The 20,919-nt window shown below is 39.3% G+C and overlaps 1 protein-coding gene across 1 annotated transcript in view; it reads left to right on the top strand.

Annotated features, from left to right (window-relative positions):
- frem2b (FRAS1 related extracellular matrix 2b) overlaps window positions 1-20,919 on the top strand; it is a 100,742-nt gene that overhangs the window by 37,086 nt on the left and 42,737 nt on the right. Inside the window, exons 3-5 of the mRNA XM_063017328.1 lie at window positions 14,476-14,622; window positions 17,887-18,117; window positions 20,489-20,614. Of these exons, the coding sequence (XP_062873398.1) occupies window positions 14,476-14,622; window positions 17,887-18,117; window positions 20,489-20,614 (504 nt within the window). The remainder of the gene's footprint in view (window positions 1-14,475; window positions 14,623-17,886; window positions 18,118-20,488; window positions 20,615-20,919) is intronic.

Raw genomic sequence — 20,919 nt, 5'->3', positions numbered from 1 at the left:
CACTACCACTAGTGTCCATGACTGTTATACTGACTGCAAAGTCATTAGATCAAAATTACTGGTCTGTACTTGTGTTTTTAACATTAGAACATTGTCTTAAAGCAGCTGGACAGAAATGTAGGACTTGATAAATGAATAAACAAGCCTGGGATGATGATGAAACAAACAGACACCAGACATGATTAGACCCATGTTGTCCAGAACGTTCTATTTTTAGTTTGTCTGTGTTTACAACATCATTCCAACAGGTTTCCGGATCATTCAGGTGCAAATGTCATATGAGCACTGTTTTCTTTTTTTTTGGTTACCTTTATTCTACCCTCTCACAAATCCCATTTTTCTGTAAAGGGAGCAGTATCGAGTTCATATCCAGCTCAAGCTAATGCTAATAGGATTAGGCTTTAAATTGCCGGATTTTGTCCCTTTGTGCCAGTATTTTCCAGGCATATTTTAACCAGTGACCTTCATACAGTCTCCCTCAGTTGTGAGGTGGAACAGGACGACTGCACTATGTAACTGGACATATTTCCAGTCTACGTATAAACAGCATGCCAAAAATTATGCTATGGGGTCCTTTTTGCTTAAATACTAAAGGTTTTTGAATACAGCTCTACCATATGTCACAGCCTTTGTAAACCTACTGACCTGCAGTTCTTTAGGAGTCTGAAATGTGCACATTAAATTCTGTGGGTGTTTTTCCTTTTTGTGCCCAATTCAGTAGTGGCCAATTGGAGCTTCTCTCTCTCTCTCTCTCTCTCTCTCGCTCTTGTGTCCATGTAGGTGCCCGTCTGGATGATAGCCGAACTGAGATTTGAACTTGAGAGTCTGAGATCTTAGCACTGGTGGGCTGGCTACGAGTTTTACCATTGTGCCACCCAAACACCCAGTGTGGGTGTTTTTGTTGTGCCACTTGTGGCATTTACCAACCTTTTATATTTACTTCTTTAGGCATTTAGTAGACGCTTTTATGCAAAGCGACTTACAGTACTGTGACAGTGTACAGTATACAGTCTCAGCAATTGAGGGTTAAGGGCCTTGCTCAAGGGCCCAGCAGTGGCAACCTGGCAGTGATGGGGCTATAACCATCAATCAACCAACCATCCTAAATTACTCTTCCAGTTGAGACCACTGTTGCTCTTTGCTAATGCAGTTTGTCAGTGACATTTGTTGCCATGACTGTTTTATAGATAAATGTTTTTGTTATCTGTGCTGCTGCAGTTTATGCCCCAGCAGTCTGGTTTGATTGAAACTCTGTTAGTTGCATCTAGATACTTTGAAATCTCACATCAAATTGCTGATATATACTGTCAGCCTGCATTACTTTATTTATTATCAACTCTCCGCCCCGGTATCTTTCAATAATTTCACTGCTGTTGGCCTTATGCATGAGGAAGGTGTCCTCTGGTATTACAAGTGTAGGCACTGAAGCATGGTGTGAACTCCCTGAACTCACCCTGACCTTAAGTCATGTCCACTATGCTGTTTTCCTCCCTGTTTCCTCAGCCGGTCAGATGTGAAGGTGCCGCAACAAAACAGGAGTTCATTGAATTCCACGCTGCCTCCCCCTCACGAGCAAGAACTTTTCTGAGTCTGTAGAAACACAATACAAAATTAATTTTATACACATGGGAGAATGAGATTTATGGTATAATACTGACTTGGATGAAAGTCTCAAGGCTGTAAAACCTGCAAATGCTGTAGCTGCACTTATAGATGGTTCAGTAATGGTGCAGTCAGGGTTTAAGAGCTGTTTGTGGTTTAAAAAAATTCTGCACTGTAGTATGTGTGAACATGAATAATACATCTGATACACTAGAATGTTCTGATAAAAGAAAAGAAAACCAGAAAACTGACTTGCATTTTACCAGCGACCTTCTTACTGACCTTGCCAAAGACACCACTTTTTATGGTTATTGTTTACCTTTTTAGTGGTTGCATTGTTACTAGCTATATTCACACCTGAACAAAGAAATGATCAGCTATAGTCATGTACTTCTCGTTGGGATTTCTAGCAAAAGTCTTCAGAGATTCAGAACAGTGCCGCTAGGATCCTGATGAGAGTGTGAAAACATGAGCATATCACACCTCTCCGTTCTCTGTTCTCTTCACTGGCTCCCCGTCTCTGTCAGGATTGAATACAAGGTCTTCCTCCTCACTCACCAGTGTATTTATGCATATGCTCCCATCTATCTGAAAGAACTGCTCATCACACAAACCTCACTCCGATCCCTCCGCTCTGCAAATTCAAATCGCCTTCTCCCCCCAAAAACCAAGCTCAGTACCGTGGGTGATCGGGCCTTCTGTTCTGCTGCCCCTCACCTTTGGAATGCCCTCCCTGACTTTTAGCAGAACTTACGAGTAATTTTTAATTGATGTAGTGATTGCGGCTATCTTTTAAATTGCTTATTATTTTTTGTAGTGATGTCTTTTATCTTGTAGCACTTTGAGATTTGTATCAAATGTAAAGTGCGTTACAAATTAAATGTATTATTATTATTATTATTATTATTATTATTATTATTATTATTATTATTATTATAGTTAGTCGTAATTACCAACAGCGAATTTGGAGGTCATGCAACAAAGTTAAGATGTTATCAAACGTTCTGCACCACCAAGTTGATAATAATACAAGTTGCTGAGTGCTTGTTGTGTATTCCATTCCACACTCATGGACATTAATACAGAGTTGATTTTAGGTCATGCTTTGTGATTGTAAATACAAACACTACTTTAAATACTGTAAAATACCTTACAGCTCTAGACAGGACAGTTACATCTAATATAAATGTAGTAGTAAATGTTAAGACTAAGATACCACATAATCACACAGGGGTGTTAAACATATTGCTCATCACTGAAATGAAGATCAAACAACGAATACGACTTAAGTTCAAACCACAAATACAACTATCGCTTAGTCTGAGAAACGCTTGGATTTAAATATGCTGTACGACTTTGCTTTGCTTTGAATACCATTTTGGTGTTAACTCCAGAGATGGTTCAGTGGTGTGAGAGGTAGACTTCAATGTTTTAAGGAATCAATCAAATGATGCAAAAAAAAAAAAAAATCCATCTTTTACCACAATCACCACTGACTTTACACGTTACAGTTTGTCAGTGTTTTGATGTTGTTTAAAACTTGTTCTTGTTAATCATTTCTCCTTCTTACGCTATTAAACTCTTAGTGTTTGCAGAACGGAAAAAACTAAACTTAAAATGTAGATCCAATATCGTTTTTATTAATCCTGGATGTAATAACTAGAATATGGCATTTAATAGTTTTAATTCAGCATTTTGAAACCCTGATTAAACCTTTGACCAGATTTACATTAGGTGCTGCTCATTATGTAAAATTAATACACATCTGCCAGCCAATACAATTAAGGACTTTCCATGACTATATGAAATAAAAAATAAATGAAAATATGTTTTCTGTCTAATTTTAGTATTTGAATATTAATTATATAGGAGTGAATTAATAAATAATTCTGCTTTTAGTGTTTTATTGTCCATTCTAATTTATTTCAATGATGGAGCTAGAGTTTAGCTTTGAGCCCACACACCGGATTAGTCAGATCTGACTGGTATTTTCTGGTATAAATGCCAGGCCCAGACTCTAATCAGTCATCTATCCATCAATCATCCCAAGCTCTGTTGCAAAAGCTTGACTCGTTTATATCTTTATATCATGTTTATATCTTGTTTATATTAGCTTTGGCCATGTTGATGAGTACCAGGCACGACGTTGGCAGAAACCAGCAGTGTGCCTGAGTGTCAGTGGACACTGGTTACACTCATTGTTCACGATTACCAAATACGGGCAACCCTGGCATTCAGAGAGGAGGCACATAGCTAGCACAGCTCCTATTCGTAATTCACTGGTCTATTGCACTGTCATAGCATGTGTTAATTATCACTCCAACAACGTTTTGCTTTTATTGTTGAGAAAACCTAAAAACCTCAAAGTCACTGCCTGTACAAATAATACATGGTGTGTATTAGGCAGTGGTTGGCTAGCATAATAGATCGGTGCATAACCCAAGGACTGTGTATTCTAAATAACAAAAACAAAAGTTTGATTAGTTTGTGTAAAAGTCACATCTGAGAATGTAAATAAAATGATTTACTGATGTTCTGGTACAAATTGGTCCTAATCCAGCGTGTTAGTTTTTTATTATTTCATTGACGTCATTGATGAAGTACAGGAGCTGTGAAGTTATTCAGCGCTGCTCACAGCGCTGTCTGACTTTGTTGGGTTTAATGAAAATGGCAAATGCAAAGTGAGTGACAACTGAAAAGTGTGAGAGCTGCTACTCGGATTTTTTAGGGTAGTTACTTGTAAAGTCGTGTTCGTACTTTTCACTTTTTTTAAATTGGTGTTAATTATTCTACCACTTTTAAATATTTGGCAGGAAAAAGCTCACAATTGCCAAATTCATAATGTATCATCTGAAGTATTTACCATGGTGATGACACGAGTCGTCCGTGGTCTTCAAACTCATGTGTGTAGATGAAGAAAGTTAGCGCATTTCACCAAATGCCTTGATCTGCTTAATAACATTATATACACTGTAGCTTGTCAGAGGTAGTGGCTCTCTGTACATCATTGATATATACAGTGGCAAAAAAATATAAGTCACATTCTGATGTTCCAATATTTGCATTATTTTGCATTTAAGGTCTGCCCCTGGTATCTTTCAATAATTTCACTGCAATTGAGGGTTAAAGGCCCTGTTCGGGGTGGTGGTGGGGCTTGAACTGGCAACCTTCAGATTAGAAGTCCAGTACCTTAACCACTGAGCTACCACTGCCCTTTAACACCTTTTTAAACCACCACCCCTCCACATACACACACTTTTAATAATCAAACTCAACATTAGATTAATTGACTAATGAAGTTTTTTTCACATACATGGAATTTGACTTGGTGTACAGTGGTAGCCTAGTGGGTAGAGTTTTGGACTGTCAATCTGAAGACTGTATAACTGTTCCTAAAGTTTAGATTACTGGTAGAAAGAAACTGTGGCTTCATTAGTTCTGGTTTCTCGGACCCTGAAGCAGCACATCATCCCCACACCATCACACTCGCACCACCATGTGAGACTGTTGGTTTGATATTGTTCTAATAGAACCCTGTATTAACTTTACACCAGCTATAATGTGAGCACTTTTCTGAGGCAGGAAGGGACGACAGTTGTGTAGAGTTTAGAGTTTGTTCTTTTTTGACTTTCTCACTGAGGATGAGTCCTCAGTGCACTTTTGGAGGATTTTAGTAGGCTGGCCACTTCTGTGAGGATTCATTACTGTTATTTGCTGAAGTCCCAGAGTGATAAAAATTGCTTTGTAATCCCTTTCAGACTTATATATTTTTAATGATTTTGCAGCGAGGTTGCAGATTGTTGAGACCTTTTAGCTACTTCATACTGCTGAAGAGGATTTTGATTTAACAGTGGTGGTAATAATCACACCGGGTTTGTATTGTCTAATTAAACCCACTTATTAATTCAATTTGGTTAATTCATTCATAGAATAATTAAGGGGTCTGTGTGGTCTCATACGTTCATGTTTGTCTTTAATTAATGAAATTTATTTGTAATAACGTACGTCTTTGTCTTGATCAGGCTTCATTTGAATATTGTTAGGAAACTTATTAACTTTCAGGTCATGATGAGTAAGTCAATGATGATTCAAAAGCACGATACATTTTCTAACTTCTTTAATTTATGCTTTTTTACACAGCCAATTAAAAATGAAGCTAATTGGTGTTTACAAAGCAGAGGAAAACTTTTCAGAAACAAATTGCTTCCAGTCTACAATTCTTCTCCAAGTCTTCAGAAGTGTAACTTAGAAATTTCAATTAAGGAAAGAAGACAGTTCTTAAATAGTACTTCTCATATGTTCCCCAACATATGCAGCAAAGCACTCGCATTAAGATTGTGCTGACACAGTAGATTTAGTTCACTGTTGCCTCACAAACATGATCAAGATTCAGGACTAGAAGCATTCTGCAAATAAGGGTGGGTAAGACTCCAGAGCAGACCAGATCAGACTCTCAGCTGGCTACAAAAATCATTTACCAAAAGCTTAAAACTCTGTTTATTACGAATTTTAAAACTAAATGACATCACTTTTCTACAGTCACCTTCCAATGGGGCGGCACGGTGGCTAAGTGGGTAGCACTGTCGCCTTACAGCAAGAAGGTCCTGGGTTTGGTCCCCAGGTGGGGCGGTCCGGGGCCTTTCTGTATGGAGTTTGCATGTTCTCCCTGTGTCTGTGTGGGTTTCCTCCGGGTGCTCCGGTTTCCTCCCACAGTCCAAAGACGTGCAAGTGAGGTGAAATGAAGACACAAAATTGTCCATGACTGTGTGTGATATAACCTTGTGAACTGATTAATCTTGTGTAATGAGTAACTACCGTTTCTGTCATGAATGTAACCAAAGTGTAAAACATGACGTTAAAATCCTAATAAACAAACAAACACCGATGCATTTTTCCAGCGTTCCAGGAGTTGATTACTACTCCTCCCACCCTTACCATTTATAACCAAAATATAAATATTTCGCATAAAGTGCGAAAACTTGAAGATTTCTCATAGTTTGACCGAGGTGCACTAACTTTTACATACACATCTGTGTCCTAAACATATTTCTCTTTCCTTTTATTGTTGATATGGTTCTAATTGCAAATGGAATATTACATGCTCAAAGTTGTATTCATTAGAATTAGACCACCACTTTCATACTGGTAATCATAGTAATACCTGGTCAGTGGTGATCCTGTAGTGGTCTTGTGACAGATTGTGCTAATCAGTAGCCGTATGACTGATACGTGCTGCATATAGTGAGCGGTTATTTGCATGAATTATTACGCTGATGAAACTGGAAGCTTGGAAAATCTTAAGACGTGACTGACGTTAAATAAACACTTGCTCAGCTACTTAAACCTGAGTTATACATTAACTCACCTTTATTTTCTCAGTGAGCTTTGAACCTGGAAACCTGAGAACTTTGTGCCTGAAGCATTCTTACACATTTAGAGTTTTGAGCAGGTCAGCATTTAACTGAAGCTGTACAGATTTCAATTTTATTCTTAAGACAAAATAGTGCCAACAGCTGTAGTATTTAGTGGGAAGAAACCTATAATATTTAACCATGTGTATTTGTATTTAATATACTTCCAGTACATTTATCTACTTTACTAATTTACCATGCATAATGTCTTATACTATAATAATTGTCCTCTGTCACAGTTTGCTTTAGATAAAAGTGTCTGCTCATTGCAGTAAATGTATTTCTATCTATTTTAATCCATTCTGATTAAATATTTGAGCTGCTTATTTTGACATTTAATTTAAAGATGTCATATTAATTCCAACTACTGAGATAAGCCAGAGGCAAAACAATTATTCATAGACATTCCCTAGTCAAAGCTATGCTCACTGTTCTACAGTCCGCAGGCATACATTTCTCAAAAATACTAAGGAATTATGCATATACACCGATCAGCCATAACATTAAAACCACCTCCTTGTTTCTACACTCACTGTCCTTTTTATCAGCTCCACTTACCATATAGAAGCACTTTGTAGTTTTACAATTACTGACTGTAGTCCATCGCTCATCTATTGCTGCTGTTTGAGTTGGTCATCAGTGGTCACAGGACACTGTCCACGGGGTGCTGTTGGCTGGATATTTTTGGTTGGTGGACTATTCTCAGTCCAGCAGTGACAGTGAGGTGTTTAAAAACTCCAGCAGCGCTGCTGTGTCTGATCCACTCATACCAGCACAACACACACTAACACACCACCATCATGTCAGTGTCACTCCAGTGCTGAGAATGATCCACCACCTAAAAAATACCTGCTCTGTAGTGGTCCTGTGGGGGTCCTGACCATTGAAGAACAGCATGAAATGGGGCTAACAAGAGAAACAGATGGACTACAGTCAGTAATTGTAGAACAACAAAGTGCTTCTAATATGGTAAGTGGAGCTGATAAAATGGACAGTGAGTGTAGAAACAAGGAGGTTTTAATGTTATGGCTGATCAGTGTATGCTTTTATTAAGAGAGAGATGTCAAGGATGGCACCTAAAAATAAAACTGTGACACTGTGATGTCCAGATAAAGATCATCTACATCTGTTTAAGTATATATACATATTTGACCTTTGTCTTCAGTCAGTGTTTAGATGACATCAGTGCAAAGAACCTATAAACACTCCTACAATGTTTCACTAAAGTGAACATCGGGGTTTTATCTAGCTCATAAATACTCAAGCAAGGTCTTTTATGGGCAGTGCTGACCCACAGTTACCCACCGAGCGTGAGGGGCATATTTACAGCAAATCATCGGCTTTATAAGGAGATTATATCGTCCTGGTGTGCAGAGGTGCCATCCTGATATACAGGTCATGTACAGAGAAGAAGCAACCTTAACAATGATACCAATGGCCACTGGACTCATTCATTCAGTAGTTTAATAGTCCAGCAAGAAATCTAATTTACCAATTAACACAAACACAGTCGAAGCAGGGTTTGAGCCTGGCATTTTAGAAAAAAAAAATATATATATACACCACATTAGGCATAACATTATGACCACCTTCCTAATATTGTGTTGGTCCTCCTTTTGCAGCCCTGTACGCAACCATCTTGTGATGCACTGTGTATTCTGACACCTTTCTATCAGAACCAGCATTAACTTCTTCAGCTGTTTGAGCTACAGTAGCTCGTCTGTTAAATCGGACCACACGGGCCAGCCTTCGCTCTCCACGTGCATCAGTGAGCCTTGGCCGCCCATGACCCTGTCATCGGTTTACCACTGTTCCTTCCTTGGACCACTTTCGATAGATACTGACCACTGCAGACCGGGAACACCTCACAAGAGCTGCAGTTTTGGAGATGCTCTGACCCAGTCGTGCTTCTAACATCAACTATGAGAATAAAATGTTCACTTGCTGCCTAATATACTAATATATCCCACCCACTAACAGGTGCCATGATGAAGAGATAATCAGTGTTATTCACTTCACCCTTCAGTGGTTATAATGTTATGCCTGGTCGGTGTATATTAATTATTTTAGATAACAAGTATAGAACGTCTGTTACACCTGTGGAGCAACAACTGTTTACTAGTCAGATCTGTTTGTAGCCAATATTTGACTAGAATTTTATTACAAGTTCACAGCAAATGAGTGTTTAAAATTGTAACTGGGGAATTAAAGATGATGCTCCAAAAGGAATGGGCCAAAACTAAACCACAGTGATGTACAAACCCCATATCTAAAAAAGTTGGGACGTTTTGTAAAATATAGATTTTTTTTTACCATAGACATCTCATAGCCATAATCACCAACATTCCCATTTCAGCAAAGTACTGATTTTATTTATTATTTTTTGTATTATTTATTACTTCAGGTAATAGGTAACAGGGTTGGATACTTGTTTACCCTTATTGTAGATATTTTTTGAGTGGATCATCAGAATAATTTAAATTTAAAGCTAAATGCTAATCCGGCTCTTTTTTATAGAGATTTACAAGCTACGTTCTGTTTTTTTTTTCTGACAGCAAGCAGTGTAGGAGTGGAAATCTTTGTGTTCTGAGAATCCTCTTTAATTCTCTTTAATCAAAAGCCAGTTCACTAAAGCAGTTTTTACATTCAAAGTAAGCTGAGAAGATTCGGTCAGGTCTGAATCTTTTAACGTTTGCAGTTGGTTTCTGTTGTTCACAGGTGGAGGGTTTGGGGCATTAGGAGCTCCTTTTATTTTCTTTTATAGTCTCTGTAGGATTTGTTGGGCAGGTTTGATCTAAGAGCCTCATCCGTACCTGCCAAGAAAAAACGATCGCCTCTGCTGGGTTCAAAAATGTATTTGTTCTTCTTAGGGTTTCACATTTTACACTGTGACACAGTTCCTGACGTGTGGAGTTTATTGCTTATGTGTCAGCAATCTTTAAACTGTGGGGAGGGATTAAAAAAACATAAAAATACATTTAAGCTAAATTGTTTTAATAAATAATCTTTTTCTTTGATGCTTAATTGTATAATTATCTAATTTTATTCTATTAACTACTTTCAAATAAACCACTCACTCACTCACTTTCTTAACCGCTTATCCAATTAGGGCCAGCATTTCAATGGGCGCAAGGCACACAGTAACACCCTGGACGGGACGCCAGTCCATCGCAGAGCAGACACACATATATACACACACACCCATTAACCTATAGGGCAATTTAGTGTCTCCAATAAACCTGACTGCATGTTTTTTGGACTGTGGGAGGAAATCGGAGCTCCCGGAGGAAACCCACGTAGACACGGGGAGAACATGCAAACATGCACAGAAAGGACCCGGACCGCCTCGCCTGGGGATCGAACCCAGGACCTTCTTGCTGTGAGGCAACAGTGCTACCCACCGAGCCACCGTGTCTCAAATAAAACAGAGTCTAATAATTATTTATCAGTCATGAAGCATAAAAACATAATTTGGAGACATTTCCCTAGAGGTTCACATACTTTTTCCAGTATGTACACTTTATTTTTACAATCTTTTACAATCTTTATGAAGCTTTGACTGCTTGTAAATAACTTCTTGTTATCAAGCTTACAAAACTGGCTTGACTGTGGACAGTACAAGCAGCTTCTAATTTGTACCAAATCTGTTTGGGTGTGTTACAGTTGACCACCTGGACAACATTTCTCGGCATAAGGTGACAGTTTGGGTCGTCTTCCCATTCTAGGCAAGAGACCACTGTTCTTTGTAGTTTTTATTGGGTATGGTCGAACTATTCCTATTCATATGGGCATAGGGAAGCCTCCAGCTAATGTAATGAGGACACATTGACATTTTCAGCATTTAGCAGACACTTTTATTCAAAGCACCTTACAATTATGACTGAAGTTAAGTGCCTTGCTCAGGGGCCCAACAGTGGCTACTTTGGCCGTGGTGGGACTTGAACTGGTTGCTAGTCCAGTATCTTAACCACAGAGCTACCATTGTCCATGTGGACACCAAGCCACAAAGTTAAAAGTACCTATGCTAACTCCTGTCCACTGTCGAAAGCACCTAAATGGGTACACGGGCACTGGAACTGGACTTTGGAATAATGGGAAAAGCTCAACTGGCCTGATGAATCCTGTTTTTCCGTAAATCATGTGGAAGAAATAACACCAGTATGCACTGTAGGCCAATCCAGTTACCTGCTGGTAATATCCCACCATAGAACTGATTCGGATGTCTTTGTGACTCCATGTCTTGGCAGGTCAGAGCTGTTTTGACACCGTATGAGGTGGGTGGTCCTAATGTTTTGGCTCATCTGTGTGTGTGTGTGTGTGTGTGTGTGTGTGTGTTTGGTCTTTGTTATGGAAGGATTATTGGCTGCTATGGAAATTTACCAGCTAAATTGGGGCTTTGCCAAAAGTTTAGAACCGCTGTTCTGTAGCATTGTGTTCATGTCTGTGTACTGAACATACAGTATTAATTATCACCACCCAGGTGTCACTGGCAGCTGTTTCAAAGTGAATCCCTGTTATAAAAAAATATGTTTAAAGCTCCGGATTCAATCAGACCACATAAACCGGCTCTGAGCAGGTGCTACAGGGCATAGTTACACACACACACACACACACACACACACACACACACACACACACACACACACACGTACACACAGCCAGACATGGTGGGGTGAGTGTGACCACCTCGCCCTTTTCATATACCAAGACGTGACTGGTTTACCGAGCATGACAACTGAGGGGAGGACGGGACGGGAAAGGGGGGGGTGGGGGGGGGGGGGGGGGGTGGAGGAACATGGGAGGGTTTGTGCCTCTGTTGTGCTGCCAAATTCAAACAAAACAATCTCGAGTGATATCCTACTATTATACACTATATAGCCAAAAGTATCTGGACACCTGACCATGAGCTTGTTGAACGTCCCATTTCAATAACAAATGGTATTAAAATAGAGTGACCACTGTGGGATTGTTTCAGCTATAGCAACAGCCACTCCTCTGAGAAGGCTTCTCACAAGACTTTGAAGTATGACTGTGGGAATTTGTGCCAATTGAGTTACAAGAGCATTTATATGGCTGGTCCTTGATTGATGTTCCAGTTCATATCAAAGCTGTTCAGTGGTGCTGAGGTCAGGTCTCTGTGCAGGACACTGGAGTTTCTTTAAACTAGTTTTTCTTCATGTCTTTATAGATTCTGCTTTGTGCACAGGGGTACAGTCATGCTCAAACAGGAAAGAGCCTGCAACTTTTAAAGCATATAGTTTTCTTTATACTGTATAAGTAATTTAATACACCTGTTAGCAACTGTTGTGGCTGGAACACACATAAATTCAATAATTAGAAGGGGTGTCCCAAAACTTTTGTTTATGTAGTGGTATTAATAAGTGGTTGGAGGAACTTTGTGCCCACATTTATGTGCCCAAAAATAAATAAATACATTTATTGGGTCAGGCACTAGTGTTGGACAAGAAGATCTGACTCAGAGTCAACATCCCAATTCATTCTAAAGATGTTCAGAGGGGTCAAAGGTGTTCAGAGGTGTTCTTCACAGCGAACTCATTAAACCACACCTTTTTTTTTTTACACACAAATAGTCATGCTGGAACAGAAAAGGTCATTTCCAAAACTTATATACAAACATATAAACAACAAACTTATTTTATATGTTAAGTTTATATATTTGGGTGTGATTACACGTCTAAACTTTATAACTTTAAGTATTTATTTAATCATATCAAATCAAGTTAATCCAAATAAGTAATGTAGATAATCTTTATATATGATCTAGTAGATACAGGTACTCATTTACAGATACTGAACTGTGATTATATACAATCTAAGCAATTTAGGGTGAAGGGCCTTGCTCAAGGGCCCAAGAGTGGCAGTCTGGCAGATGTGGGGCTTGAACCTGCAACCTTCTCATTACTACCCCAATACCTTAATCACTGAGCTCACACTGTCCCACGCGTGAGTCCAGCACTAACAGTGAATCATTACTGAGCTTTAATCCAGCACAGTCGAGCCTCGCCGGTCGTACTGCTGTTTTTGTAATTAAAATAAAGAAAGTTTGTGTGCTTCCTGTCTGCACCCTTATCAACCCTGTTTGAAGTGAATATCAAAGTGTGAACTGGTTTCTGCAGGGTATTCCTGCCAGTTACTCACTGCACACACACATAATAGTACTGGTGCACACTGACACTGACACTGATTCAACCTGACCACATAAAACAGCTCTGACCATGTGCAACAGGGAGTACACACACACACACACACACACATTCATACATACAAAGAAGTATCTTTAAAACAGCAAGTGGTGCTCACAGACAGTGAGAGTACCATCGACAGTGGTCCACAGATGGTCTCATTTAGGCTAAAACATAAAGGTTACAGCTGTGCAGTTGCAGGCCAAAGTGCCCTTCCTTTCTCATGTCCTCTCTCAAAAACATCTGCAGTGAGCACCCAAGCATGGAATCTGGACATCTGAGAAATGGAAGAACCTGAAATGTTCTGACAAATCCTGTCATCCTGTCATCAAATCCTTCATCATGTGAACAGCTGGGCATAAGTGCATCATTTACCTGTGAAAGAAATTGCATAAGGGGGCGGCACAGTGGCTTGTGGGTAGCACTGTCGCCTCACAGCAAGAATCTACTGGTAATGTTGTAGTACTGGATGTCACAGGATGACTTGTCTCTTAGGGTCAGAACAGTTTTGCCCCGATAAGACAATGACAGAGTATTAAATGGGTGGTTCTAATGGTTTGGCTAATTGATGTATCCTTAGTGGTATTCAAACTCTTACATATAATCAGCTATTAAATATTGAATCAGATGTAATTCATTGTCTTTTAATAAGCCTTTCATATACTAGCATAATAGGCCGCTACGCCACCTGAATGTCAAAAAATTGACAAACCTGACTAATGCTAAGATTCTGTTATCATCAGGTAGGTTGTGCTTGGCTTAGGTAACTGCCCCCAATACACAGTCTTCATATATCTGTCCAAGTGATGTTTTAAAACATATGTGCAGTCTGAATGCTGATATGGGTACGTTAAAAAAAGCTACTATTAATAAATAAAACATATAAAATACTGGTGCATTAAACTATCAACAAACCTAAGTGTAGATAAAATAAAACTGTTATAAATAAAACAGTATCTGTCCAAGTGTTGATAACGTCCCAGCTGTATTATAAAACAGTGCTAATATTAGTAAAGCTTTTTTTTTACTAATGTTTTGCAAGCTTTGCCAAAGCACACATTATCAGAACAGATTAACAAGCACAGCGTCACCCAAATATGTCATTTTTGGTGCTTGTTGTCAGCTGTGTAATGGGAGATTATCCGCTGGTCTCCGCTCCCGATGGCCCGAGGTGCTGTTTTTGGTGGGCGTGAAGTGTCAGTTCCTGATTAGCGTAACAGGAAAAGTGTGAAATAACGCGTGATTGTGATTGTGTACAGGAGGAAACAAGCTGAAGAACCAGCAGTTCAGGCTGACCTGGGCGTGGATCTCTCTGGAGAAGGAGTACTACATGGTGGATGAGGAGGCCAAGGTGCTGGAGGTGGTGCTGAAACGCAGGGGGTACCTCGGCGAGACCTCGTTCGTCAGTAAGTGCATTCCGTTATCAGTTTATTGGACAGATACTCTGGGATCTGTGTTGAGCCTGGGCATGAAATATTCTTATTGATTTAAAGTGGCATGAATTATTTGTTGATATGCATAATGTGAATGTGACACTAGCAAAATAAAAAAGTTAAAACCGTTTTTGAATGAAATGTATTAGAAAACCTTTTGAAAAACATTGCAAGAATTATTAGAAATAATACACAGATGAGCCAAAACATTAGGACCACCACCAAACATGTGCCCTTGCTAACTCCTATCCATTATTTAAAGAACCTACAGTGGGCACTTAAGCATCCACACTAAATAGAGCAATGGAAGATCAACTGATCAGATGATTCCTGATCTCTCCAAGACCTTGTCAATGGCCAAGCAGATGTGTATCCTTTACCTGAAGTAGAGAAGCTACCAGGATGCACTGTAGGATCCACCTGGTTGAAGGATCTGCTTATAATATTCTGGTACCAGACACCACAGGACTAAGTCAAGCTGTTTTAACAGCATATTTGGCAAGTCATCCTAAAGATTTTCCTGCAATAAGGTAGAAACAAACAAGAAACTGATTGAGGAACTGTGCACATACCGTGGAAAGCCACTAATACGTTTAATTTACTGATATTCTGTACCATCAGGCTTCAGCAGGTATAACACTAAATTCAGTTTCCCCAGCCTATTGTATTTAAATGGGACGAGCAGCTTGTAGTAGAGCAAAAGTTCTTCTCCACAGAGCTGAAGGTCAAACCTCAAAAAGAAAAAAAAATGTTGGCTGTCCCCTCGTGGTTTACTGACATGCTGATAATCAGAGGTTCTTAAGGAGAGGAGAAAGCAGACCGGCTAAATGGAGGAGGGTCAGATATATGTAGCAATACTCATACAGTCAAACAGAACAATGTACAGGACAGTTTCAAAAAGGAACTTATATTAATCCACCCATTCACACCGTCCATCCATTCAAACCCACCCATCCGTCCATCTCTCCGTCCATCCATCTGTCCATCCATCCGTCTGTCTGTCCGTCCACCCATGCTTCTATCTATCTATCCAACCATCTATCCAACCATCTATCTATCTATCTATCTATCTATCTATCTATCTATCTATCTATCTATCTATCTATCTATCTATCTATCTATCTATCTATCTATCTATCTATCTATCTATGTCTGTCTGTCTGTCTGTCTATCTATCTATATGTCTATCTATCATCTATCTGTCTGTCTTTTTATCTATCTGTCTATCTGTCCATCCATCCATCCGTCTGTCTGTCCGTCCATGCTTCTATCTATCCATCCATTTATCTGTCTGTCTGTCTGTCTGTCTGTCGGTCTGCCTATCTATCTGTCTGTCTGTCTGTCTATCTATCATCTATTTGTCTGTCAGTCAATCATCTATCTATCTATCTATCTATCTATCTATCTATCTATCTATCTATCTATCTATCTATCTATCTATCTATATATCTGTCTGTCTGTCTGTCTGTCTATCATCTATCTGTCTGTCTATCTATCTGTCTATCTATCTGTCTATGTCTGTCTGCTTGTCTGTTTGGTTATTTATCTGTCTGTCTGTCTGTCATCTGTCTGTCTGTATATCTATCTATTATCTATCTGTCTGTTTATCTATCTATCTATCTGTCTGTCTGTCTGTCTGTCTATCTATCTATTCATTTATTCATCCATCCATCCATCTATGTATGTATGTATCTGAATGTCCTTGGTTTTAGAATTGGATGTACAACAAGGTCATGTTCTCGTGTCTTTGTACTTTTAGCCGTATAAAACAGATTAAAAAGTCTAAGAAATTTTAATTTCAGTGCTCGTGGTTGGCAAATTCCTGGTGTGCAGCTGTAATTGTGATGTGCAGCTCCTTCACAGCTGGATCTTTACTGATTTTAGCAGGATCAAATTTCACTGCTGAGGGCTCCTCCATCTCTATGAATCCGTGATTGACCACCCAGAATAATCTTCCTGTTTCGGTCCTGCTGGTAGAAATCTGGATGAAAGGGATCGTTCATACGTATGGCTTTTTCAGGCCCTGTAGAGAGTTTTGTGTGTGGGCACACAGAGACGAGTCTCATCTTCTATATTCTGTACCACGTCTGTTCTGCCATATCAAAGTGGCCCTTTCTTCCTTCATTTCAAAGTCTGGAATCTCATTTTTAGGGGACAAATATATAATTCATCTGTGCATCAGCATGTCAGTACGGCGCTCTGAGTTTCATGTTTAATGTTTCTTTTTTGTTGTGCTCACACACTGTTTATTACAATTACTCTCGTGTTTATGTATTAATTATCTCAATATTTATTATAATTATTTACATTATTTACCTGGGCGGCATGGTGGCTAAGGTAGCACTGTCGCCTCACAGCAAGAAGATCCTGGGTTCAATCCTTGCATGTTCTCCTCGTGTCTGCGTGGGTTTCCTCTGGATGTTCCAATTTCCTCCCACAGTCCAAAAACATGCAGCCAGGCTAATTGGAGACACTAAATTGTACCTATAGGTACCTGGCCACTAGGATGCATAAACCAGTGCATTGTAGTGCCTGTCCCAAGCCCGGATAAATAAGGAGGGTTGTGTCAGCAAGGGCATCCGGCGTAAAACTGTGCCAAATCAATAATGCGGATCACGATCCACAGGCGACCCGTAACGGGAGCAGCCGAGGAAACAGATAGATTTACATTATTTACCTGCTTTTGTTTTTGGAAATGAACACTTTTTTATTTACTACGTATGATTTACTACAGCACCCATGCTGTGCTTGGTCATGCCAAATGACACGTTATTACTAACTCTCTCTGTTTTGGTTTTCAGTTCAACAATTCTATATGTTATACAATACAATATATACTTTATGTTTAATGCTACACATTCATTTCGCAAGAATGGTGACGAGTAATAAAAAAAGAAATAAAAATTTGAATGCAATATTATCATATACTTATAATTTATTCCTATATTAAATGAATCTCTTAGTATAATAGTTATAATAATAGTCCCAGCAGTAATGGGCTAGCATAATAGCATAATAGCACTGCCCGAATGCCCGTTACTGACTGAGCATGTGCTTATCTACTTAAACTTAAGTCTGTTTAAAATCATTACAAAATCATTGTGCTTTGCTTTAAGATCTCTAAACATAAATCTTTTTTTCATCAAATTATAAATAAAATAGACAATTAAATAAGACAGTGGATAAATTGACCCTTGCATATACAAACTCACTGTATTTACCTTCTGCACCCTGCAGGTATTGGCACCAAAGATGGTACAGCGGAGAAGGATAAAGACTTCCGAGGTAAAGCCCAAAAGCAGGTCCAGTTTAACCCAGGTCAGACCAGCGCCACCTGGAAGGTCCGGATACTCACAGACAACCTGTATGAACAGTCAGAAACCTTCCAGATTTTCCTGTCTGAGCCTGTGATGGGGGCACTGGAGTTCCCCCAGTCTGCTACAGTGGAGATTATCGACCCTGCGGATGGTGAGTGACCTCTGTCTTTACATCAGTCATACATCACTCAGTTCAATTAGTTATATCCCAAGCCATGCACTTTAAAGTAAGATTTTGGTGTTTTATTTTTATAACACATTTTAATGGGTCTTTTCTAATGAATCTTTTTTAATAAATTTATAAACAAAATGTTACAACACGTTATATAATTTTGAGTGTTTCATGACTTTTAAGTTCCTTTTAATCTTGTTGTTCTGTTGACTTTGATGTTACTGCCTTAATTTTTGGGGCCTCAGAGACCCCAGTGTTGTGTGGGTAAAATAAAATTACATTGAGTTTAAAATTAACCAAATTAATCAACTGAATAAACCCGAGAGAGAAATGAGGTGTGTGTGTGTGTGTGTGTGTGTGTGTGTACAAAGTAATGTAGTACTAGAGATGTAGTAATACAGATGAAGCCGGCTTCCCAACATCAATAGTTAACATATTTAAAGCGTTTTTGAATCCACAAGTGCAGCGTTATACTTTGTATGTGATATTACTTATGACTAGGCTGATAATATATATAAAATGCATAACATTATGACCATCTTAAAATTGTGTTGGTCCCCCTTTTGCTGCCAAAACAGCCCTGCAACTGAGATGCTCTGTGTATTCTGACACCTTTCTATCAGAACCAGCTTTAACTTCTTCAGCAATTTGAGCTACAGTAGCTCGTCTGTTGGATCGGACCACACAGGCCAGCCTTTGCTCCACACGTGCATGAATGAGCCTTGGCCGCCCATGACCATGTCATCGGTTTACCACTGTTCCTTCCTTGGACCACTTTTGATAGGTACTGACCACTGCAGACCAGGAACACCTCACAAGAGCTGCGGTTTCGGAGATGCTCTGACCCAGTCGTCTGGCCATCACAATTTGGCCCTCGTCAAACTCACTCAAATCCTCACGCTCGCCCATTTTTCCTGCTTCTAACATCAACTTTGAGGATAAAATGTTCACTTGCTGCCTAATATATCCCACCTACTAACAGGAGCCATGATGAAGAGATAGTGTTATTCACTTTGCCTGTCTGTGGTCATAATGTTGTGCCTTATCGTTATATATATATGTAATAGCTAGAAGAAGGATTTAGAGCAGATGGTACGTCTTTATTTGTCACATATACATATGTACAGCACAATTAAATGTTTCTTTTGGATAACCCAGCTTCTATGAAATGGTCAGAGCACAGGTCAGCCATTGTACGTTGCCTCTGGGGCTTAGAGGATTAGGGACCTTGCTCAAGGGCTCAACAGTGCCCGGATTCGAACCCACAACCTTCTAGCGAAGAAGAATGTCTTTATTTGTCATATATACATATACACATGTACAGTACAATGCAATTCATATTCAGAATATCCCAGAGCGCAGGGTCAGCCATTGTACGGCGCCCCAGGGTTAAGGGCCTCACTCAAGGGCCCAGCAGTGGCTGAATAGTAGAGCCTGGATTCAAAACGATAATTTTTAGATTGATAGCCCAAATCTCTACCCACTACACTATTACTGTCCCTAATTTAAGCAAAAAATACCATCCCAAAACTGAATAGTTTTATTGTATACATTATTTAAATGTACGTGTTGTGGGTTGCACATGCTGTGGTGAACTGGTACAAGTGCAATGAGGGGGTAAATTTTCAGATTTTTATTTTAATTCGTTACTTGTCCATATCATCACATATGTCACATAAATGCATACAGTACACACATGTAAAAAAATAAGGATGCCCGTTTTATTGCTGTGATTGTTTTGAGATTCACGTCTCAGCCTGTAATCCTGAAGATGTACCCTCACCCTGTTGTAAACCCCGGTAAACACGTTCAGTGTTTCCTGAAGGTCATGAGACTGTAGACAGCTCAGTATTTATGCTGCAAGTGTGTTGTTGACGCAAAGGTTACAGACTCGAAAGCGGTGCGTCGAGGGCACATTAGCATAAACATGCTCTGGTATTCAAGATGCCTCTGTTGTGTTCAGTTCAGTAAAGGTTCCAAAACTTTACTGTGAACTTGAACTTTATCATCTCAGTTTAGTTTCTAAACTGCCTAAAGGAGAATTTAAAAGTAATTGGTATCAGACTTCAGGTATTTTAGTCACTGTGGTTCCTATAGAGGCTTGTATCTGCAGGATGGGAGGGTATTGATTTCTTCCCCAGGATTCACGGCGCATTACAAAAAGCTAATCTAAGTTTTGGGATCTAAACCTTTTCTCTTTTTTTGCAAGAATCAAACTCTGAAAAGCTGTCATAATCGTTAATGCAGTACAGCTTCCTGTTAGATCTCCAAAGTGTCTGGATAATTTATACTGTAAACCTCACTGAAATTATTCTGGGTTTTAATGTTGGGGTTTGATTTTCGTCCTCAGAGTCGACGGTGTTCATCCCCGCAGCTACATACCTGGTCGAAGAAGACATCGGAGAGCTTCTGATTCCTGTCCGCAGGTCCGGAGACGTCAGTCAGGAGCTGATGGTTATCTGTTTTACACAGCAAGGTATGCAGGAAACTTTAGCTGCACGATCCTGATACCATATATGGTCAACATTATTTCAAAGTGTTAGAAATTTTATATAGAAATATATCAAAATGAAGAAGCTAATAAGGAGTAGGACTTAATTCCCTAATGTAATGCTGTCATACAAATCCTGAGTGGTTTGTAATGGGATATTGGGGAATTTTTAAGAAGGTGGGTGGGAATCTGCTTCACAGTCTTATCTTCAGATGTTCCTTTGAAGGTTCAGTGATGTTCACGCTTGATGATTAAACAGGTCTGGACTTCAGCCTCTCTTTAAAAATGTT

This window comes from Trichomycterus rosablanca, chromosome 20 (genome assembly GCF_030014385.1).
Source record: "Trichomycterus rosablanca isolate fTriRos1 chromosome 20, fTriRos1.hap1, whole genome shotgun sequence".
Lineage (NCBI taxonomy): Eukaryota > Metazoa > Chordata > Actinopteri > Siluriformes > Trichomycteridae > Trichomycterus > Trichomycterus rosablanca.
The sequence above is the reverse complement of the archived record's forward strand: the minus strand, read 5'-3'. Positions and strand labels throughout refer to the sequence as shown.